Source organism: Natator depressus, chromosome 10, assembly GCF_965152275.1.
Source record: "Natator depressus isolate rNatDep1 chromosome 10, rNatDep2.hap1, whole genome shotgun sequence".
Taxonomy (NCBI): Eukaryota; Metazoa; Chordata; order Testudines; family Cheloniidae; genus Natator; species Natator depressus.
Window position 1 is genome coordinate 56,751,193 of NC_134243.1, and position 24,402 is coordinate 56,775,594.

A 24,402-nucleotide genomic window follows, 5' to 3' on the forward strand; every position below is an offset into this window, starting at 1 on the left:
CTTACTCTCTCATTTGTTATTTTGCCTTTCCATGAAATTTGGAATATCTTCCTCAGCCATATGTGATGGGCAGCCTCCTTTTTTGTTTGTCCCTATCATCAGCCAAGTCTATGCTCCACACAGTAGCATGCTCAGTACAATCACGCAGTATAATGCAATCTTTAATTGGGTATGGAGACCTCTGTTTGACCAGATGTTGTTTATCTTTCCAAAAGTCGTGTTTGCTTTTCCCTATCTCATATGAATATTTTTATTGCAGCCACCTTCAAATGTCACCACACTCCCCAGGAAGGAGAATTCGTCTACCCGTTAGATCTCTTTTCCATCCATGTACACCTTTGCATCAGTTGTCCAGTTTCCTACCATTATAATCTTAGTTTTCTCTGCATTTACTTTCAATCTAATTTTTGCTGCTTCCTGTTCTACCTCTGATGTAGGGGCAGTCATTCCATTCTTCATCATACTTAGAAAAGGAATGTTGTCAGCAAAGTCAACCTCATGTAACTCATCTCCACTAATCTATTTTATACCATCCACAATGCCTTCTGTTGTCTGTTTCATCACCCAATCTACTGCTTACATTGATCAGCTTGTTTGGTATCCCACAGCGGATCTCTGTGGACACTACTGAATGCTTTCTTAAAGTCAATAAAATGGATTAAGATAAGTCTTTGCCAAAGAGTAGCTTTTTCGATGATCTGTCAAAGGGTGAATATCAGTTCACCACATGATGCACCTGTTCCTCTCATAACATTTCATCCACTGCCTTCTTCATGCTATTCAGCATAATGGTAGACAATACTTTACACAGGATTGGTAGCAGTATAATACCTCTCCAGTCCACGCACCAAATAAAATCACCCCTTTTTTGGCAATGCAACAATTATATCATCTTTCCAGTCTTGTGGCACTTGTTCTTTCACCTGTATTTTGTTAGAGTTTTGTTAAGTACTCAATCAGATGTTCACTTCCCACCTTTAGTGCCTCTGCTTGAATTCTGTCAACCCCAGGAGATTTCCCATTTGACAGCTGCTTTAAATACATCAGGTGTTATTGGTCCCTCTCTCTTATTGCTAAGCCTATGGCTACACTATAGCTTAAGTTGACATAAGTTATGTTGCTCAGAGGAGTAAATAAGCACCGGTGTGGACAGCACCATGTCAGCCTGGAGAGCCTCTCCCACCAACATAGCTACTGCAGTTCGCGGGGACTGGAGTAATTAAGCTGACGGGAGAGCTCTCTAGTGTAGCCATATCCTAACTTAGTGTTAGCATTGCTCTCGAACCATACGTGATCATCAGATCTGGACAGTTTAACATGGAAGTGTGTGTGACTATCTGGTTCTTCCTGAAAAGTCTTTCATCATTCTACAGAGCTGCTTTAAGACTCCTCTCTGTGCTGCTGCTTCTGTAGCCTTCTCTTGATTCCAGGCATTTCTATCTTTCCTGCATCTCTTCTTTATCTTTTCCTCTGTATCTTTCATATGCCTCTAAGACTTCTACTTGTGCCTTGCACTGTTCCTTTTTTGCCTTCAGAGCTTTCCAATTGTCAATCACTGCCCATGTTCCAGCTGTAATCCATGCATCTTTCTTCCACCCTCTTTGGAAGCCCAATACTTCCCTCTGCTGTCTTGACTACCACCTTCTTCCAGACTTTCATCAGCCTGGTCCTGTAAAACACTGGAACGGTTCCTAAGTGCAATCTGAAGTCTGATCTGCATTTCTTTATCCCTGAACTTCTCTATTGCTATAACACACTTTTTGTACACCTTTGTGATCTTTTGGCGTTTAAGTTCTAATGTGGCTGCTAAAAGATAATTATCTGAGCCAACATCAGCTCCTGTGCTGGCTCTGACATCCCCCAAAGAAGAAGCTCATTGTGACACTACACCCCATATTCATCATGGGGATTATGGCATAATTATGATGCATTTTGTACAAGATGGGTCATGTAAGGTGTCACTGGAAAAGCTGATTTGCTGAATATGATTATCCTATTTGTATGCATGTATCATTTTTGTATCTGAAGTTATGAATATTGACTATGGATCTGTATTTCAAATGTGTTTACTCTCGAAAAACACCCACAGCTAGCCTTTCAGGTACAACAATGATGAAGCTAGATGGTGCTAATAGCTCATCAATAAAGACAATGGGCTGTGGAAAAGCTCAGCCTTCCTGTAAACATTTCTGCCCGCCTGTAAGTAATGGCTGCTATGACTCAGTGAGGGCTCTGTGGTACCCCAGTTCCAGGTGGCACCCCGGGGGGAACTCGTCACACTCATCTCTTAGATACACAAACAAGAGATATCTGGTTGACAGCTATATTGTCTGGTGATCTCCATGTCAACTAATGAAGCCTCTTGTGCAGGAAGAGATTGTCTCCTATCTTTGTGCCACAGAGCTTTCCGCCATTATCACTTTGGATGCCTTCCATTGCCCCACTGATGACTTCTTCCCAGACGATAAAGTTGTTGCCAATTTGTGGGTTGCAGTTGCTTATAATCAATGTGATATCACAGTTAGGCAATACTTGCTCCACCTGTTCATGGAACATATCCTTTTCACCATTGCCTGCTGCACCTGTCAGTGCATATACTTGGATTATTGTATGCTTGACATGTCTTGTTTGTAGCCTGGCTGTTATTAATCTGTCATTCACTGGCTCCCAAGCCAGCAGTCTTCACTCTGATGTTATCCAGGATAGCTCCTACACCTCTTTTGTGTTTTCCTCTTTCTCAGTATAAGACGGTAGCACCATCAAACAACATCTTGCCACTCCCTGTCCATCTTGTCTCACTGATGCCAAGCACATTCAAAGTGTATTTTTTAATTTCTCATGTAACTTGTGCCAATTTTCCAATACTATACAAAGTAGGCCCATTCCACATGTCTATTCTTGTTACAGATTTGGTCATCAGGATTCGATGAGTCAAGATCTCAGCTTTCTTTTGACTTTCACTGAGATCTGTCATGCTTGGGTTTTGAGCTCCAACTGCACCTACCATCCTCAAATTTGGATTTAACTGAAATGTTTCCTCACAATAAGGTTTTACATGAGTGAGTCACAAACCCAACTGCAGCATCTTCCTCTTTTATCCAGGCTTGGGACCTACACCATTGATAGCAGCAGTAGAGTTCCTAATGTATCACTGCGGGAAAAGATACCATTGTGCTGATTTTAGTTTAATGTTCTTGAAGTTGATCCCAGAAAATTTGCTAGGGGATGATACTACAGCAACTGTCCCATGGCCAACTCCAAACTAAAAATCAGAGAGGATGATTGATCCTCTAATGGTTCAAGAAAATGCTCTCTCAATGCTTAAAGAGTTTGTTTCTCTAAGAAAATATGTTTCACAAATGAGCTTACATTTTACAGTATTTAGCTGACCTAGGTGTCAATTCTGAGATGCAGGAATAAGCCACAATTAAATATAGATTATGGAATACTGTTGGCTTTACAGATTTTCATGCTAACAGGTATATATGGAACTGACAGAGATTTTTATGTTTCAAATATGGACCAACTCACTTTCATTCTTAAATATATGCTAGGAAGCTTTCTGCACTTTCAAATTTCTGAACTTTTGAATTTTCAAACACTGAACATCTATACAATCGGACTCGAGTGAAATTTCTATCAGCACTGCCACATTAATGTAAGAGAATGCAATTGACCAGGGGCCTGGAATAACCTTTCTAGACAAGAACAAAGCTTTCCTAGTAAATTGTTAACTATTATTTAGAAAAATTGGACAGAGTGATTTGTCCAGAGATCGGCAACCAGGTGAATTAAGTGATTATAATCAAAAAGCCTTGAGACCACTTTTCTAGTTTTTTTGCTAATGATGTCTCTGAATATTGTCCACATATAACAACCAGAGTTGAACAGAGTATTAGATAAGACTAAGTATTTTAATTATACTACTGGAAAATAATACAGAGTTCCACCACCCCCATTAGTAATCATAAAATGTTTTATGGCTTTATGATGAGTGCTGGAGAAATTTGATCCACTTTTATATAATTTATATAGTCATATATATAATTATTTGACTTAAATTTACTGATAATGTATTTTGAGCTATAGTATGTAAAGATGGCAGGTTACAAACCACTGTTTCATTTTTTAATATACCAAAGACTATAATGCCCTCAGAGTCTCATTTATCAATCCTAATCATAGACTGATTTCCTTGGAACCTCAGATACTGAGATCCTAGGTTAGAGAATACAGGAAGTGAGTTTTCACTTTGTTGCTTTAGAAGGCTAGAGGAAGCTAGGAAGTGTCTTTAATACTTGCCTTTGTTTACTGGACACCAAAAAATAAATTAAAACAAAATAATTAACATTGAAGAATTTTAAAAGCAGGCACTTATCTTGAAAAAGGAGCTCATCAGTGGACTTGCATCAATGTAACATTGTGGTACTACCAACTTTTTAGGGCCAGATTCTGCACCCCTTACTCATGCTGAACGGACACCAATAGTCCCAATAAAGGCAATGGGACTGGGTGGTGTAAGTGTTGCTCAATGCAAGGGGGTTGCAGAGTCTGGCCCATAATGCATTAACTCCACATTTTCAAAGTACTATGAAGGGATTTAATTAGGTAGCTCTCATTATTATTAATTACATGACTAAAGTCCTACACAAAATCTTAGGAACTCTTCTTATTTTCTTGTTTAATGTGTTCATTATTATTCATTATTTCTGTTGTGGTAGCAGCTAGAGGGCAGGGCCCCATTGTACTTACAAACACTTAAAGAAATGGCCCTTGCTTCGAAGAGCTGATGTGTTACTGTGATATCGTTATGGTTTAATACAATGGTGTTCCCTGGGCCCCTCAAAATCTGTATGTTGTATCTCGTGAGGATTTATTGATCTAGGTAAAACAGTTAATATATACATTTGTACTGTTTCTTTAAGAACTGAACGCTCATGCCAATCATGAACCTACTGTCCTGTTAACAGGAAGTTCTGCAAATGATCTCAAGTTACTGAACAGAGCAGACCTTTTACCCTACTGTAATAATAAGTATTCAATAAATCTTTTTAAGACATAGGAAGTCGTGTGACCCCTCAATTCGTAATAACAGCACGGCCTTACAAAGGATATGAGAGAAAATGTTAGATGTATGAATTGCTTTACTGATAACTAATGAAAATATTTTTCTTCTTGGTACAGTAATTCTGAAGCAGTTCTCTACAGAAATTATCCATTACAAAATAGCCACGCTCCTGGACATTGAAAGGAGAGTTCACAAGTCTTGATGTTCATAGACAAGGGCCTGATCCGAAGTCCAGTGAATACAGAAACAGTTTTAAAAAGAAGAAACATCGTGACCTTTATTTTTCTTTAGGCCAGTAGTTTAAATAGTCTTTTGTTCTTCACCACTGTGCATCCTACAGCAGACTGAATTTATTTGAGATCTCTTTCAAGAGACAGCACAGCTTGAGAAGAATGGGTGGGAACAGGAAACTAACAGAGGCAAAATTATTAGCCAAGCCATAATTTAGAAAGTAAAATCATTAAGAAGCACATACAGACTCTCCCATCTCGCAGGGTCCTAGAGCCCAGGCTCCAGCCTGAGCCTGCATGTCTACACCATAATTCAACAGCCCCTTAGCTCTTTGCCTGAGCCCCACAAGTCCAAGTCAGCTGACATGGGCCAGCTGCAGGTTTTTAATTGCAGTGTATACATTTCCTCTGTCAATCCAGTTACTTTCAAGAGCACCAAATTCATTTAAAACTATTGGAAAATATATTCCAGCACTGCTCCATTTTTCCACAATCCAAGGAAAAAACTTACTCTATGGAGATTAAAGGGTTGCACATTTTCTCTGCAGAATGGAGAGAGGAAGACAGAACAGGGAAAGAGAGCAGAGACAGACTCAGAGAGCCTTTTTCTAAAGTCCACAAATGAATGCTAACAATTATGAAGAACAATGCAGATTTGATGAGCTTCTCCCAGAGCTATTGTTTGCAAAAGAAGCTGTTGAGACTTGATAAGCAGCTTATCCATGTCCTTAGCACTCCTTTTCAACGTGCCTGTTGATTCAGCTCCATTTTATTAATTTCTTCCAGATTTATTTTTTTCCCTCTTTTCTTCGATGGGTGATTGGTTGTATAGAATTCATTGTTCTCTCTGAATAAGAGTGTGATTTTCTTTTAACATTTCATAATATTTCACACTGGTATTTGTTTGTTGGATCCAAATGATTTGTTATCTAACTTAGGCCTTGATCTTGCAAAGACATATATGCAGGCTTAACTAAGCATGGTGTGTATCCCTGTTGAAATGAATAGCGTTACTCACAGTGTGTAAAATTTAGCATGTGCAAACCTTCGCATGACCAGGGACTTCGCTTTGTATAGCCAGGTTTCCAGAGGTGAAAGTATGATGAGCAAACCGCAGTTCAGCTGAGATAAGCTGCCAGAAGTCTGGATCCTTTTATATATTTTGTCTGCAAAACTGAACTGAAAAGCCAACAAGAACACATTTGCATGAGATACTATTCACAAACAATATCTCAGCATTTTTGTTTTCTGTGCTGAGAAGAAACGAAACAGACCAGAAGCAGGAGAAAATGAAAAATAATGGCGTGAAGCATTTATCTGAAATATTTGGCAGATGGGGAGGTTTAATTCAATTTAGCGCAAATATTGCCAAAAATTGAGTCATCTCTCAGATTAATTAGAACAATTCAACAGTACCTAGTTAACAAGCTATTTAATAGTTGAGAAAAAATTCCACACAAAATAGTTGGTTTCACATCAAAAGAAGCGAGATTTTGAAAATAAATTTATTCACCCAAAAAAGGGAAAAATCAAACAAATTTTCAAAATATAGATGTTTGTGCCCAACAGCAATACTATGTTTGTGTGAAATGGTTGCAATTAAAACCACAAACTACACAACTCACTTGGTTGCAGGTTTTGCTATGGAATCGAAAAGAGAGACCATTTTTGTCTAGAGACTCTCCAAGGTTATGAATCTGGCTCAGTTTTGAGACCAACTGAGTTAATTTAGTTTTGCTTGGAAATTATAAGAGGTACATGAATTTTATGTGAAATCAGGAGAAACTCTTGAGTTTTACATTGAGATACTGTGTACAAACTCTAGATTTAAAGCAAAACGTAAGGGGTTTAAACCCATGCATCTCAAAAGAGAATGAAGTATACACACAAACATCTGCAAACTAAAACGTCCGAGTTTCTACTGAAGCTCTTATTACTGGACCCTACCAGAAAGCATATACCTAGCTTTAAAAGCCAGGGTCTGGTACAGTACAGCAATTCTTTTATTCCTAACTTTCAAACATCTCACCTGGTTAAAAAAAGTCTGCATGAACAAGGATAAAACTTGTATACAAAATTCCAGTCCAATGTAAAATGAGAGAGACAAGATATCTTGCCTGCTTACACACAGACTCCAAATGCTCCCACTTCATGGTTTAAAATGAAAATATTTACAAAACCTCATTATAGCTCCAATTCAGAAAAGCACTTAAGTACCAGATTAAGTCCCGATGACAACAAGCACATCTCCAAATACTCTGCTGATCTGGGACCTAAAAGTACATCAATGAGTGCCATTAGGATATATTTACACCAACAAGGAAGGAGACCACTAATGCCTTGAAGCAACAAGCTCCCAGACACAAAATGTCATTTTTGAAAGAAAACAGCACAAGCAAAAACATTCAGTTAAATGAGTTCAACGCTTCACTCTGTTTGAGCTGGAAAAAAGGAGACAAGTACAGCGTGGAAGAGGAAATGCTTTGAAGCAAATAGCCAATAATTCTGTTAAACTTCATGTCATAAATAGAAAGGGAAGGGTAAACCCCTTTAAAATCCCTCCTGGCCAGAGGAAATCTCCTCTCACCTGTAAAGGGTTAAGAAGCTAAAGGTAACCTCGCTGGCACCTGACCAAAATGACCAATGAGGAGACAAGATACTTTCAAAAGCTGGTAGGAGGGAGAGAAACAAAGGGTTTGTGTGTCTGTCTACATTTTGTCTTTGCCGGGGATAGACCAGGAATGAAGCCTTAGAACTTTTAGTAAGTAATCTAGCTAGGTATGTGTTAGATTATGATTTCTTTAAATGGCTGAGAAAAGAATTGTGCTGAATAGAATAACTATTTCTGTCTGTGTATCTTTTTTGTAACTTAAGGTTTTTGCCTAGAGGGGTTCTCTATGTTTTGAATCTAATTACCCTGTAAGGTATTTACCATCCTGATTTTACAGGGGGGATTTCTTATTTCTAATTCTATTTTTATTAAAAGTCTTCTTGTAAGAAAACTGAATGCTTTTTCATTGTTCTCAGATCCAGGGGTTTGGGTCTGTGGTCACCTATGCAAATTGGTGAGGCTTTTTATCCAACATTTCCCAGGAAAGGGAGGGTGCAAGTGTTGGGAGGATTGTTCATTGTTCTTAAGATCCAAGGGTCTGGGTCTGTAGTCACCTAGGCAAATTGGTGAGGCTTTTTACCAAACCTTGTCCAGGAAGTAGGGTGCAAGGTTTTGGGGAAGTATTTTGGGGGGAAAGACGTGTCCAAACAGCTCTTCCCCAGTAACCAGTATTTGTTTGGTGGTGGTAGCGGCCAATCCAAGGACAAAAGGGTGGAATATTTTGTACCTTGGGGAAGTTTTGACCTAAGCTGGTAAAGATAAGCTTAGGAGGTTTTTCATGCAGGTCCCCACATCTGTACCCTAGAGTTCAGAGTGGGGGAGGAACCTTGACATGGTGGCAGAGTGGTGGGATTAACCTGAAATCATTTTGAGATCCAGTTGAGATTTTTTTGAACTAGAAATACAGATTTTTAAAAAGGAGATTTTTTTTCTCTTTCCTTTGGAAAGGAAGTCCAGAAGCAGCTGAAACTGAAAGCAGCTTGTTTTTTTCTCTGCTTTGTGGCCAAGCAAAGACAAAAGGGGATTATCTTTGTGAATTGCAGGTTTTCTTTGCCTGGAGGCAGGGTACTTAACTCCTGCAGGGAAATTCACAGTCTTCCAACCCAGAGTTGTTTTTTTTTTTCCCCTAAAAGTAAATAGAAGGGGGGGTGTTCTACCCATTTGCCTGGAGACAAAAGTGGCAGGGTTTTTTTTTTTGGATTTTGAGTTTTTACAAGGAGCACAAGTTTAAAAAGGAAACTTGTTTTTTCTTTGGGCTGGGTAAACAGGTTTCCAAGTAGTTGGAAGTTTTTTGCTTTGATTTGGGCCCAGAGCAGAGACAAGGGAATTGTCTTTTTCTGTAGGCTGACAATCACTATCAGAGAATAGGTATTCTATTCCAGCACAGCAAAATTTTACAGCCAAGTTTTGTTTGTTTATTTCTAAACTTTGGGTGTAAAGTTAGTTAAAAACAGAGAGGTTAGAATGACCAAAACCGCGGCTCGACTACAGCTGGAATTAGCCAGATTTCAGGCTGAGGAAAGACAAAGGGAACATGAAAGACAGATAGAACTCATGCGGCTGAAGAAGGAGGAGAAGGAACAAGAAAGGGAGGCAGCGAAAGAGGCAGCAAAAGAGGCAGAACAACACCAAGCGGCTGCTCACAGGAGAGCTATGGAAGCAAGGGACAAAGAACTGGAGGAGAAGGAAAAAGAGAGGAAGTATGTGGAGGAGATAGAGAAGATAAAGGCTCAGCAGAATATCCCAACAAACCCTAGCAGTCCTTCTCCAAGTACCACTTCCCATCCCAGAAAGTTCCCCACCTACAAGGCAGGCGATGATACTGAGGCCTTCCTAGAAAACTTCGAAAGGGCCTGCCTTGGGTACAACATCTCTACTGACCAATACATGGTAGAGCTGAGGCCACAGCTCAGTGGACCCTTAGCTGAGGTAGCAGCTGAAATGCCTAAAGAACACATGAACAAGTATGAACTGTTTAAATCCAAGGCAAGAGTCAGAATGGGGATAACACCCGAGCAGTCTCGTCGGAGGTTCAGAGCCCTAAGGTGGAAACCAGACGTGTCATTTACCCGACATGCCTACCACATTGTGAAACATTGGGATGCCTGGATATCAGGAGCAAGTGGTGAGTCTCCAGTAAATTTGCCCTTCCTAATGCAAATGGAACAATTCTTAGAGGGTGTTCCTGAAGAAATAGAAAGGTACATCCTAGATGGGAAGCCCAAAACTGTAATCGAGGCAGGAGAGATTGGAGCCAGATGGGTGGAGGTGGCAGAGAAGAAAAAAACTGGTCGCAGTTGGAGCGGAGACCAGAAGGGACAACCCCAGGCCACACCCTATTACCGGGGGCCGCCCAAAGCCCCACCTACCTCCCAAAGAACCCTCCAGACCCCTTATCGTCCCACCCCCCCGTTCTCCAGCAACCCTCCTCGCCCCAGTGACCCATCAGCTGGACGATGTTTTAAATGTAACGAGCTGGGGCATGTAAAGGCCAACTGCCCCAAGAACCCCAACAGATTACAGTTCATTGCACCGGAATCACACCAGAGGTCCACAGGCCCAGATACCTCCCAGATACCCTTGGAGCGGAGGGAAACTGTGAGTGTGGGCGGGAAGAAGGTCACCGCGTGGAGGGACACCGGAGCACAAGTGTCAGCTATCCATGCTTCCTTAGTGGACCCCAAGTTAATCAACCCAGAGATCCAAGTGACAATTCAACCCTTCAAGTCCAACTCTTTCGATTTGCCTACAGCCAAGTTGCCTGTCCAGTACAAGGGCTGGTCAGGAACGTGGACTTTTGCAGTCTATGATGATTATCCCATCCCCATGCTGTTGGGGGAAGACTTGGCCAATCATGTGAAGCAGGCCAAGAGGGTGGGAACGGTCACCCGCAGCCAGGCTAAACAAGCCGTGAGGCCTAGCTCTGTTCCGGAAACTTCTATCAGGACCCGGTCAGAGGTGATGGACCCGGACCCCAGACCAATGTCTGCAACAGCAGTAGTGGATCCAGTCCCAGAGACCCAGACGGAACCAGTCCCAGAACCGGAACCAGCCGAACAACCAACACCAGACCCATTGCCAGCACTGAATCCAGTACTTGCAACCTCAACACCAGAGGGCCCCACCGACCCTGAACTGGTAGCAGCCGATAACCCTACACAAGAGGCTCAGCCGGAGCCTGAATCCCAACATAGTGCACCAGCGGAGAGCGGTTCACAGTCAACAGAAACAGCTCCATCCCCTATATCGCTTCCAGAGGGACCAAGCCTAGGTCCACAATCCAATGAGGAACTGATGTCTCCAGCATCAAGGGAACAGTTTCAGACCGAACAGGAAGCAGATGAAAGCCTCCAGAGAGCTTGGACGGCGGCACGGAGCAACCCACCGCCTCTCAGCTCTTCTAATCGATCCAGGTTTGTTGTAGAAAGAGGACTTTTATACAAGGAAACTCTTTCTGGTGGACACCAGGAAGACTGGCATCCTCAGAGACAGTTGGTAGTTCCAACTAAATACCGGGCCAAGCTCTTGAGCTTAGCCCATGATCACCCTAGTGGCCATGCTGGGGTGAACAGGACCAAAGACCGTTTGGGGGGGTCATTCCACTGGGAGGGAATGGGCAAGGATGTTTCTACCTATGTCCAGTCTTGTGAGGTGTGCCAAAGAGTGGGAAAGCCCCAAGACCAGGTCAAAGCCCCTCTCCAGCCACTCCCCATCATTGAAGTTCCATTTCAGCGAGTAGCTGTGGATATTCTGGGTCCTTTTCCGAAAAAGACACCCAGAGGAAAGCAGTACATACTGACTTTCATGGATTTTGCCACCCGATGGCCGGAAGCAGTAGCTCTAAGCAACACCAGGGCTAACAGTGTGTGCCAGGCACTAGCAGACATTTTTGCCAGGGTAGGTTGGCCCTCCGACATCCTCACAGATGCAGGGACTAATTTCCTGGCAGGAACTATGAAAAACCTTTGGGAAGCTCATGGGGTAAATCACTTGGTTGCCACTCCTTACCACCATCAAACAAATGGCATGGTGGAGAAGTTTAATGGAACTTTGGGGGCCATGATACGTAAATTCGTAAATGAGCACTCCAATGATTGGGACCTAGTGTTGCAGCAGTTGCTCTTTGCCTACAGAGCTGTACCACACCCCAGTTTAGGGTTTTCCCCATTTGAACTTGTATATGGCCGTGAGGTTAAGGGGCCATTGCAGTTGGTGAAGCAGCAATGGGAGGGATTTACACCTTCACCAGGAACTAACATTCTGGACTTTGTAACCAACCTACAAAACACCCTCCGAACCTCTTTAGCCCTTGCTAAAGAAAACTTACAGGATGCTCAAAAAGAGCAAAAAGCCTGGTATGATAAACATGCCAGAGAGCGTTCCTTCAAAGTAGGGGACCAGGTCATGGTCTTAAAGGCGCTCCAGGCCCATAAAATGGAAGCATCGTGGGAAGGGCCGTTCACGGTCCAGGAGCGCCTGGGAGCTGTTAATTATCTCATAGCATTCCCCACCTCCAACCGAAAGCCTAAGGTGTACCATATTAATTCTCTAAAGCCCTTTTATTCCAGAGAATTAAAGGTTTGTCAGTTTACAGCCCAGGGAGGAGACGACGCTGAGTGGCCTGAAGGTGTCTACTACGAAGGGAAATGTGCTGGTGGTGTGGAAGAGGTGAACCTCTCCATGACCCTTGGGCGTATGCAGCGACAGCAGATCCAGGAGCTGTGCACTAGCTACGCGCCAACGTTCTCAGCCACCCCAGGACTGACTGAACGGGCATATCACTCCATTGACACAGGTAATGCTCACCCAATTAGAGTCCAACCTTACCGGGTGTCTCCTCAAGCTAAAACTGCTATAGAACGGGAGATCCGGGATATGTTACAGATGGGTGTAATCCGCCCCTCTGAAAGTGCATGGGCATCTCCAGTGGTTCTAGTTCCCAAACCAGATGGGGAAATACGTTTTTGCGTGGACTACCGTAAGCTAAATGCTGTAACTCGCCCAGACAACTATCCAATGCCACGCACAGATGAACTATTAGAGAAACTGGGACGGGCCCAGTTCATCTCTACCTTGGACTTAACCAAGGGGTACTGGCAGGTACCGCTAGATGAATCTGCCAAGGAAAGGTCAGCCTTCACCACACATCTCGGGCTGTATGAATTTAATGTACTCCCTTTCGGGCTGCGAAATGCACCCGCCACCTTCCAAAGACTTGTAGATGGTCTCCTAGCGGGATTAGGAGAATATGCAGTCGCCTACCTTGACGATGTGGCCATATTTTTGGATTCCTGGGCAGACCACCTGGAACATCTACAAAAAGTCCTTGAGCGCATAAGGGAGGCAGGACTAACTGTTAAGGCTAAGAAGTGTCAAATAGGCCTAAACAGAGTGACTTACCTTGGACACCAGGTGGGTCAAGGAACTATCAGCCCCCTACAGGCCAAAGTGGATGCTATCCAAAGGTGGCCTGTCCCAAAGACGATTTGTACCGCACTACAGCCAAATCGCCGCCCCACTGACAGACCTAACCAAAAAGAAACAGCCAAATGCTGTTCAGTGGACCGAAAAGTGTCAGAAGGCCTTTAACAAGCTAAAAGCGACCCTCATGTCTGACCCTGTACTAAGGGCCCCAGACTTTGACAAACCGTTCCTAGTAACCACAGATGCGTCCGAGCGTGGTGTGGGAGCAGTTTTAATGCAGAAAGGACCTGATCAAGAATTCCACCCTGTAGTGTTCCTCAGCAAAAAACTGTCCGAGAGGGAAAGCAACTGGTCAATCACTGAAAAAGAATGTTACGCCATTGTCTACGCTCTGGAAAAGCTACGCCCATATGTTTGGGGACGGCGTTTCCACCTGCAAACCGACCATGCTGCACTGAAGTGGCTTCACACCGTCAAAGAAAATAACAAAAAACTTCTTCGGTGGAGTTTAGCTCTCCAAGATTTTGATTTCGACATCCAACACATCTCAGGAGCTTCTAACAAAGTGGCTGATGCACTCTCACGTGAAAGTTTCCCAGACTCAACTGGTTAAAATCGTCCTTGAGATGTGGAAAATATTGTTAGTCTTTATGTACTTGGTAGCATATTTAGAGATGCATGTGTCTTATTAACTCTGTTTTCCTAGAGCTCCAGGAAGAAATCCCAGCCAGTGTTTCACCCTAGCTGAGATTTGGGGGGCGTGTCATAAATAGAAAGGGAAGGGTAAACCCCTTTAAAATCCCTCCTGGCCAGAGGAAATCTCCTCTCACCTGTAAAGGGTTAAGAAGCTAAAGGTAACCTCGCTGGCACCTGACCAAAATGACCAATGAGGAGACAAGATACTTTCAAAAGCTGGTAGGAGGGAGAGAAACAAAGGGTTTGTGTGTCTGTCTACATTTTGTCTTTGCCGGGGATAGACCAGGAATGAAGCCTTAGAACTTTTAGTAAGTAATCTAGCTAGGTATGTGTTAGATTATGATTTCTTTAAATGGCTGAGAAAAGAATTGTGCTGAATAGAATAACTATTTCTGTCTGTGTATCTTTTTTGTAACTTAAGGTTTTTGCCTAGAGGGGTTCTCTATGTTTTGAATCTAATTACCCTGTAAGGTATTTACCATCCTGATTTTACAGGGGGGATTTCTTATTTCTAATTCTATTTTTATTAAAAGTCTTCTTGTAAGAAAACTGAATGCTTTTTCATTGTTCTCAGATCCAGGGGTTTGGGTCTGTGGTCACCTATGCAAATTGGTGAGGCTTTTTATCCAACATTTCCCAGGAAAGGGAGGGTGCAAGTGTTGGGAGGATTGTTCATTGTTCTTAAGATCCAAGGGTCTGGGTCTGTAGTCACCTAGGCAAATTGGTGAGGCTTTTTACCAAACCTTGTCCAGGAAGTAGGGTGCAAGGTTTTGGGGAAGTATTTTGGGGGGAAAGACGTGTCCAAACAGCTCTTCCCCAGTAACCAGTATTTGTTTGGTGGTGGTAGCGGCCAATCCAAGGACAAAAGGGTGGAATATTTTGTACCTTGGGGAAGTTTTGACCTAAGCTGGTAAAGATAAGCTTAGGAGGTTTTTCATGCAGGTCCCCACATCTGTACCCTAGAGTTCAGAGTGGGGGAGGAACCTTGACACTTCATCTAAAGTATTTTTTCTTGTATCAGACAGTCCTGTTGGAGAGGGCAAAGGGTTGGAGAGGGTTTTTAAATGTTGTTTCTGCAACCTCTACAAATGCAAAAAAAACAAAATATAAAAGACAGTACTTGAACAGTATAGCATCTCAGATGTTCTGACTCTTTCTCCCTGACTCTCTTGAGAAGTCTACAGTGGGGACTTATGCTGATTTTGCATTCATTGATTAGAGTTTTCACATTATGTCTCATGACATTTTGTGGTGTCCCTGAGATCTTTTGGAAAAGCTTCTCTAGATCATGTTATCTCACAGTAAACCTAAATATATCCACTGAGAAATTTCATAAAAGGAATAAAAAACTCCTGCCATCATCACTGTATGTTGTTCAGCTACCATCTTTCCTTTCTGAGTGTCCTTTATAGACGTGGAACTGCATTCATTTTGCTACCTGCTTCAATTGAACGCTACAGAGGAAGGGCAAGGAATGTGATATGAAATTGCTGCCCCTAAATTCTTAGGCAGCAATTTCATATCACATTCCTATGTAGCTCCAGACTCAGACTTACAATAGTGTGAAAAGCATGAGAAGTTAGGAAAAAATAATTTAACCAAGTCATGTTTAAAAAACACCCTGATTTATCCTATGGGAAAATATATATTTTCAATAGATTTCATAAAATATATTGTGTGAGATTTTATACACTGGCAGCTTTTTCATGTAATACAGGATTATTTGGGTTCACATCCAATGCTGACACTGCAGAGTAGTACTAGGGAGTATGGAGGGACTAGAAGTATAGCCATTTATGATAGCAGTATGTTTCTATCACTGGGGATAGGGAGAATAAGAACAGTCTACATAAAGGACTATGTTTTTAAAAGGCATGCCCCACATCTTTTATACATGATCATTGCTGATGCTGCTATATCCTACCCACCTAGGAATCCCTCCTCTACTACTGCCACTAAAGGGTACAGATATCAGAATAATAAAGGGGAGAGTTAATTCTCTCTCTCTGCTCTTGAAATGTTCCCATTGCTCCCTATTCCTAAAAGTCTTGGTTCATTTCTTACTCCTTTTATTTCCAGTTTGTTTGTCTTGATCCCAAAATTACCAAATGTTTTCTAAACAACAGGCCCCCTGAATTTGAATATCAGCCTATTTGCTCATCCTAAATTGCTTTGCCACAAGAAGTTTCAAAATAAGATTTCAGCAAATGACAAGTCACAGAGAAAGCAGGTTATTTTTCATTCCGTTTATCAAAGTGGTTGGCAGTTCTCATTTCAAAAAAGGTGAAACAAAAATAAAGACTATGGGAAAATGTTAATCTGTATCTAGATCATCATAATAAACTGCCCTTAAAAACCAGTTCCGGTTGACTGTCACCACCTCCCCTTAAAACCTGAGGATGGTACAATATGGAAAAAAAGATAAGTTGGACACACAGGATAAAGATTTCAGTGCATAGAGGTGCATGCAACGATTTTCTGTTGGTGAGCACAGATATGAAGACCAAATGGTACATAGAATCCACCCACACTTTTAGAAATAAATTGTCACAAATCTCCTTCCACACCCACCTCCACTCAACCACAGGACTGACTCTTCCCATCTCATCCCCCACTCATCTTCCCATTCCAAATCCCATCTTTCCTCTGAAGAATCCTCCCCAGTCTCTCCTCTTGATCCCCTCCAGGTCTTCCCAGTTTCTCCTCTTCTTAACAGACCTCCCAGTTCCCAGTGCCTGTTCTTCCTACTGTGCCCCAGTTTCTTTCTTGGCATGTTCCCCTTGTTTCCCCTCCCCCTTCTTGCACTCCCTCAGTGACCACTCTTCCCATAAGGCCTGGTGCTAACGTCATCTCTCAATTCACCACCACCACCACGAGACCTGAGACGCTCCCTCTCTATCTAATGCTGATGCCAGCCTCTAGACTAATAAGCACAGCAGTAAAGAGGACTCAGTAGCCTCAGGGGGTTGCGGGGGGGGAGCATTCATTGGGCCTTTCAGGGAGCATTAAAACCTGTGAGGAGGTAACCCCCACTGTGGCAGAGGGGCTGGAAGTACTTTCTGCCCCTTTTCCCGTGCAGGAGAAAACAGGAGAGAGATGAGCAAGTAACAGCAGCTGGGCTGTGGGCCTGCACGTTCTATTCACCAGGGGAAATTAAAGGGCCTCCTGCAGAGGTGGTGTCCAGTCTGGTGCACTAGAGATGCACCCTTAATCCACCACTAAATGAGTCAAGTAAAGAGAATGCATCAGTCACCAGGAAGTATGTTGGTGGCACATTTTGTTACTAGCTCATTAAGTAATTGTTGTGACGAGTACTCATCATCCCCTTCAGTATTTGATTCTAGTTGAAAATCCACAATACTCATTTATTTTATACTGTGAAGCCTGGTTGGTTTCTCCCCATGCCTGTCAATCCCATCACTTCGAGGCAGAGACGCAATCAATTTTACAGCAACTACAGTATCACTGGCTTGTTGTTGTTTGAATTTAAAAAAAAAAAAAAAACCAAAGTACAGAAAGGAGTTTTCAGTCTAATGATAAATGGATATTTGCCTTTTCCTCTATTATTTTTGATTATACTCGATAACTCCAGAAGAAATGACAGTTCTGTAAAGTTCACTGGCTGTTGGCCTTTAGTCATTTGCGTATCCAACTATTTGCACGCTGGTTAATGTTCATTTGGGTTCGGTCTACACTTAACAATTTTGCCTGCATTGCTGTTGGTTAGGAGTGTGGGGGAAAAAAAATCTTGCCCCTCATCGTCATAGCTATGCTGGCAAAAGCTCCAGCCTATATGCAGTTATATCAGTGGCAAAGCCTCCCAGCATAGTTTATTTCATTCAGAGAACTGGTATAAGTATAGCAGTAAAGGAACTCTTTTGTTGATATAAATTACATCCCCACTAGGAGGATTTGCCAGTACAGCTATATTGGCAAACCCTTTCTGGTGTAGACACAGATTAACATATATGGTCCAAATTAATTCCAGGAATAACTGCATTGACTTCAGTAAGGCTACATCACATATGTCTATATTTTTAAAGCCCTTAAATGTAATTAATTTTGTTATAAACAGCACCTTTAATTATTAAAATAAATAATTTTTAAACGTCTTTCATCTTTTCATGCTATTTGTTTGCTTTCTATATTTCAGCTCAAACAAATATAGACTAATTAGTTTTCTTATTGTCTAGCTAACCAGTTCCCTGTCAATTTCACTTTCAGGATCTGGGGCATCAGCATAATGCTGAAATGGGTTAAATGCACTGCAAAGGGAGCACTGATTTGCCTTTTTTTTTTTTAAATGAAACTTACTTTTGGAATTAAATCGATATGGAAATGCTCTGATTGGTCTTAGGTTTTATAAAAACGTATTTGTACAAGAGGCACAGGCTATGGAGGGGATCACGCTGCACTGTCAGAATTCCTGCAGGGGAAGGCACATACTCAAGCAGGAACTCTGCAGCTGGAGGCCAGGTTGGAAATGAGATCAATGGTGTAGAAGGCTTTTTTGAAATATATTTGGAGTTCAGCTAAGATACTTTGCACCATGTTGAAGTTTGCATTTGTAACTGTACGTAATTACACATTAGACCAGAAGAGGTGGCAGCCAGATTTTCAAGTGCTCATCATCCAGAGTGCTGAACTCTTTTGAAAGTTTGGCCCCAATAAGGAGTGCTGAGCTCTTCTGATAATTCTGGCACTATCAAGACAGGAAGGCACAAAAAGATGAAATCTAAAGTAAGTAAGTAGGTGCAGAAAGCACACACGGAGAGCCAGAGAATCCAGTCGGGGCCACTCTTCCTCCCCAGCATCTCTCTGGACCCAGAACTGAACTGAGGAGCCTCCTCTACCCTGAAACCTCCTCTACTCTGGAGGCACTAGGACCCAAGTGGTGCCTCTCCTCCTTTCCCCTCTTCTTCCTCCCCCCTATGTGTCCTTAGAGAAGAACTGCTGAGAGGAACCAGCCAGACACTCCATCTGGTAGGAGAGGCTGCAGAAGCAGCCAAAGCAGGGGCCTTCGGAGATTCAGGGAACTTTCTACAGTTGAGTGGACTTCCTCTGCCTGCACTGATTGGCTGTTTGCTCCAACCCTCTCCTTCCCACTCCCTTCAACTCAGTTTCCATCTACATCAGCCCCTATTACTCTCTTGTTCCCTGCCCTGTCCCCCTTTCCTTCAGGGTGCTCTCTCCCTTCGTTTTTCTTTCCATTTAGCTGATCACCTCCTAATTAAGCCCACCCCACTCCCCAAAAATATGTGGAACTAACATGTTTGCTGTCATCCCATTGTTCATTATGCTTCTGTTTAACACCCCTTCCCCCAGCCGGTGCTTGTCTTGTCCATTTAGATTGTAAGCTCTTTGGGGAGGGGCAGTCTGTAACTCTGGATTTGTAGAGCACCTAGCACCATGGGGCCCCATTCTTGGTCGGTTCTTAGGCACTACCATAACAAACAGTTACTACTACTACCACCATCGCTCCGTATACCGTCCAAAAGGGAAAATAGTACCATCTACAGTACTAGTCTACTGCTGTGCCTGTGCGTCTAACCACATCATAGCTGACCTCTCCCGATACTATGTGCCCATGCAGGTGCAGCCACAGTCTGTGATTAAATTATGCATCAAATTTAACCTGCCAGTGCCTCTTCAAATTGCCTATTCCAGCCTACATAAAACACCCATCCTTCCCTCCCTAATGCACCTAGAAACACGCTGCCTGTAATTTCTGTCCTCCTATCCAGTGTCCCACCAGTTCCACAGGTTGATGCACCATCAACCCACAGAACTCATTGCCAGGAGATGCTGTGAAGGCCAAAAGTATAAATGGGTTAAAAAAAGAATTAGATAAGTTCATGGAGGATAGGTCCATCAATGGCCATTAGCCAAGATGGTCAGGGATGCAACCCTACACTTTGTCCCTAAACTTGCTTGCTAGAAGCTGGGACTGGAGAACGGGGGGGGAATGCATCATTGGATAAACTGCCCTATTCTGTTCATTCCTTCTGAAGCACCAGACACCAGCCACTGTTGGAAGACCAGATACTGAGCTAGAAGGACCATTGGTCTGACCCAATATGGCCATTGTTATGTTCTCATGTGCCATGTATAAAAACTCTTATTTTTTTAAAAATAAATTTAAATAAATAAATAAATAAATAAATTTAAAACAGCCACAACTAGAATATAAGTGACAGGTTTACTTGTTGGCTTTAATTGCACAGACACAAACAGTTGCCTATTACTAGCTACACTCATGTCAGTGAATAATAAATCTCACGCTGGAAATACCTACCATGATTCCCATTTAGGTCTTGGAAATCTAAAACTTACACCCTAAAAGTTATATTTATTAGAGACTAGGAACATTTAAGCCTGCACAGTGTACTGACCTTTTGATAGTAAATCAACAATGACCAGCTTTTGCCAATCGGCAGCTTGTAAGGAAATAAAAAAATAACAAGCTATCTGTCATATATAATCCCATCAGTTTATTTAATTCTGCTGCTCCTAATGTTTTTTACTTTGAACATCTGCTGGAGACGTTATGGCATTTAGAGGTTAACTATTAGTTTTTAAATAACTAATCTCTTTACTAAATGACTTTAAATCTAATAAAAAGGAATGATGTGGTGAACAGTAAAGTATAACCATCCTGATATCACATATCAATGACCTCATGTGGTACATTCTAGCTATTCATGGGATTTTTCCCAGCAGTTTTGTCATTTCACAAATGCAAATATAACAAACTCTGCACAGGAATCACTTCATTCACCATTGATATGCAACCAGTTGTGGCATGGAACACAGCCGCTAATTAACAGCACACAGTTACATAAAAGTTTAGGACAGGATATGAAGAATAGCTGATCTAAATTAAGATACAGGAGCAATGTAAAATGCAATTACCCAAGATGAGATTTTGCCAGATACCCCACCACCAGCAAAAAGTGCCATGAGTTCTTTAACAGCCACTGTAATCAGGATCTTTGTTTTACATCTCTTTCAAAAGACAGCACTTTCACACTGGATCAAAGTATAATTAAGGATTAGAATAAAGCAAAGAAGAAACCTTGACTCCTTCTTTGAAAGCAATCTGTTCTGAGAATTGGTAGGTTTGTGAATATCTAGGAGGTTGAGTACATCTCAGAAAGAGACTTAAATTTGACATAGCTAAAATCTTGATTTATTTTTTTTTAAATGAATCCGTCAAAACTTGGCTTTGGACTGTCTGAGTTACCCGTGCTTTCCCAAAGAAGCTCTACCATCCATTCATCACAGTCATATTTCCATGGCTAAGTCAATTGGGTGCAGTAATACTTAGCCTCTTAAAGAAGTAGCATCCTGTAATATTAAAGACTTACCACATCCATGATCTGCATGAGGCTAAGAGTGAAGTAGACAGTGAGCGGCTGGGAATCATTGGCCACAGGCCTCTCCAGAGGATTGTAATTCTTCAGCAACTCCTTATAGAGCTTCCTCTGGAACTCTCCTTGCAGGGACACTTTGAACAAGTAAATTGTTTGAATAAGTAAATTGATAAATACTTAGGAATATACTGTCAGCATTATGATGTAAAAGAATGCAGCATTCAGAAATGCTTTCCATTCAGAATCTGCTCCCATTAGCCAAATCAGGCATTATGTTACCTTTTAGTTTATACTTCCTCCTTCCAAGAAATTCTACCATAATTTATGTATTACATCTGTTCCATTAATTACCATACCAAACTCTTATCCCAAAACTGCTACCACTCACCTCTTCTCTTCCCTGACTCTCAGTAGGTAGAACTTCTGGTTGATGTGTCTCACCTTTCAGAATCTGCCACTCTGACCAGTTCCCCTCTTTAGCCAGGGAGAGCAATTTCCAAACATTAAGATCAATGTGTCAACATTTGCATCCTTTGGATCAGGGATGAGAACTAGTGAGATGTAGCAGTTTTTAATGGATGAAATACACTGCTCATAATTTGATACTTGCTGTAGCATAGCTGTAACTAGAAAAACAGAAGAATGTGATATACCTGAAAATGACGGAATGACTGGAAGATTACAAGGACAATCAAAGTACCCATATCATTGGACTGTAAACTCTCTGGGGCAGGGACAGTTTTCTTGCCCTGTGCTTGAACCACGCCTAGGACATTGGGGTCCTGGTCCATGACTAGGATTCCAAGGCTTTACAGTAATACAAATACTAAATCACACCACTGGGGAAATTTTATCATCTTTGTGCACCTCAAAGCTCCATATCATTCTAGAGAAGACACTGATTCTGTCATTTACTTTTGGTGAGAGAGAAATCATACCCCTGAGATGGAAGTATGGAAGAGCCAATACAGGAGAGAATTAGAGAACTGTGTAAAAATGGAAATCCACATCACTGTAGGAATCAGTCCTTTTTGTGTTTGACCTGTGTGTCTGTCCCCACCCCAAACCAATGTTGTCACCTGTCCCCCACCTCCCTGCTTATTTCCTGATCACCAACCTTGTGTTCCCCACACAAAGGACGCCCAGGTCCCTACCCTGAGGAACTTACTGTCTAAAAGCCAGGAGTATGTTTCCCCTCCCGCTCATCTTTTAGCCCCTACTCCTGCCAAGGGGGTAAAAACCATTGAGTCTGATCCCAGACAGTGATCTGGGCTAGGGAACAGTTTTCATGCCACTGGTCTGAGCACCAATGCAACAGCAGGATGTGGGGAGAGGGAACAATCTGGGGGTGGGCATCAGTCCACCCACCACTGCAGAAGAGTCCTGCAGAAGACTCTCCAAAAGGATTTAAAGGCAATTGCCTTTCTTCCTAACCCACATGGGTATCCCTTACATGCCAGCACATTAGGGATCACATCCCCTCCTCTCAGCTTGCCAAACACTGCCCATGGCTACCTGTTGGGCTAGGGGCAGTTTGCAGAGCATCTGCACAGTGGCCTCATCACCCAGCCTACATCTGATGACTAAGAACCAGGAGAGTAAACTCCAGCCCGAAGCCTGTGGAGAGAAGGGGCTAAGCAAAGGATGTGTGGGCAAGCAGAGCCCTCAGATACACAGCCACAAGAGGAAGAAAGGGAAAGAGAAGCACAAAAGTCCACTCACCATGTACGAGCCCCACAGCCACGATCAGCCAGACAGTCAGCTCCCGGAGTCCCATCCCCAGAGCCAGCCTCGCTGGGGAAGTGCAGCAGCTGCAGAGCCCCAGACCCAGAAGCAAAGTTCAGCTCGAGCCCCAAATCAGCCAGGCAGCTGCCGAGAACAGGCACTCAGAGCAGGATAAAGAAAGGGAAAGAGACGCAGAGCAGAAACTAGAAGGCGAGTGCTTGGTGGTACACAGGGCTGAGGGGTTCTGGGGGACGGGGTGTCAGGAACAGGGCTCCAGCTCCTCTTCCTGGTCCCAGCTCCCTTCCTGGGCTGGCCCCGGATCTCTCCTTGAGATGCTGCCAGCTCAGACACAGCACAGGAATGCTAATGACTGCCCCCCTCCCTCCACCTCCTCCTGCACGTAATGGATTTCCCTACTTTCCTTAATCCCTCTAGACCCTCAGGCAGGGCAGAGGGGAGGCAGAGACGTTGCAGCAGCAGGAGAAATGCAGCCCGTTCAACGGAGCAGCCCTAGCTTTATAGGGCTGTGTGTATGAGCTAAGAGCGGATCTCACTCTCCACCCCTTCCCTCCCTCCATGGCTACTCAGCCCTGTGACAGTCACTCAGGCACAACTCCCCTCTGGCCGCATCCCACTGCCAGTCTCTGCAGTTCACTCCAAGAGGGGCACTTCGCTACCGCAGGATCAAGCTACTCTTGCTCACGTTTTAACAACCAAGCTGAGCTGCAGCCTTCTCCTTTAGGGTACGAAGCACAGGGGAGGCAGGAGCTCTGGCTCATCCCTGCCTGCTGAGACACTTCTCTCTGCACAGCCGCCACAAATCCAGCAATTCCTAGTAAATGGAGCTGACTCAGCAGTATAGGGGCTCCTCTCCTGGGACAAATAAGGGAAAAGCAAAACTTGTGCCAAACTTGCATTTATTTATAAGGCAGGAATATACATTCTGGTGGTCCCTTAAGTGAGAGCACCTTATTGGAACCTGATCAGTTTTCTAGTGATTGGACTTTTAATTGCACTTAAAGCTAAAAATAAGAGCCCCCACTCCTACCTTGCTCAACCCCTTGCACACTGGTCTTAACTGGCCCCGGGGAGGATAACCCCACATAAGATGCTCTGCTCGTGCAGAGGTGGCTTTCTGCCTCTCTCACTCCAGGCTGCCGGGGTAGCAAGGACAAAGAGCATGTCTGGGACCCCCTCTGCCATGCTGCTCCTCAGCAGTGCCTTCAGCTCCAGGTGCCATTGCAGACTGGCTCTGGCATGAACTTGCTGCTCTAA

General features: G+C 43.0%; 1 protein-coding gene across 2 annotated transcripts in view; it reads right to left on the reverse strand.

Annotated features, from left to right (window-relative positions):
* LOC141995217 (neuronal acetylcholine receptor subunit alpha-7) overlaps positions 1-23,705 on the reverse strand; it is a 101,798-nt gene extending 78,093 nt beyond the window's left edge. For both annotated transcript variants that reach the window (XM_074966233.1, XM_074966234.1), the window contains exons 1-2: positions 23,125-23,705; positions 21,397-21,536 (exon numbers count right to left, since the gene is read on the reverse strand). In XM_074966233.1, the coding sequence (XP_074822334.1) occupies positions 21,397-21,536; positions 23,125-23,179 (195 nt within the window). In that variant the 5' untranslated portion in view covers positions 23,180-23,705. The remainder of the gene's footprint in view (positions 1-21,396; positions 21,537-23,124) is intronic.
* Positions 23,706-24,402: the final 697 nt, after the last annotated feature.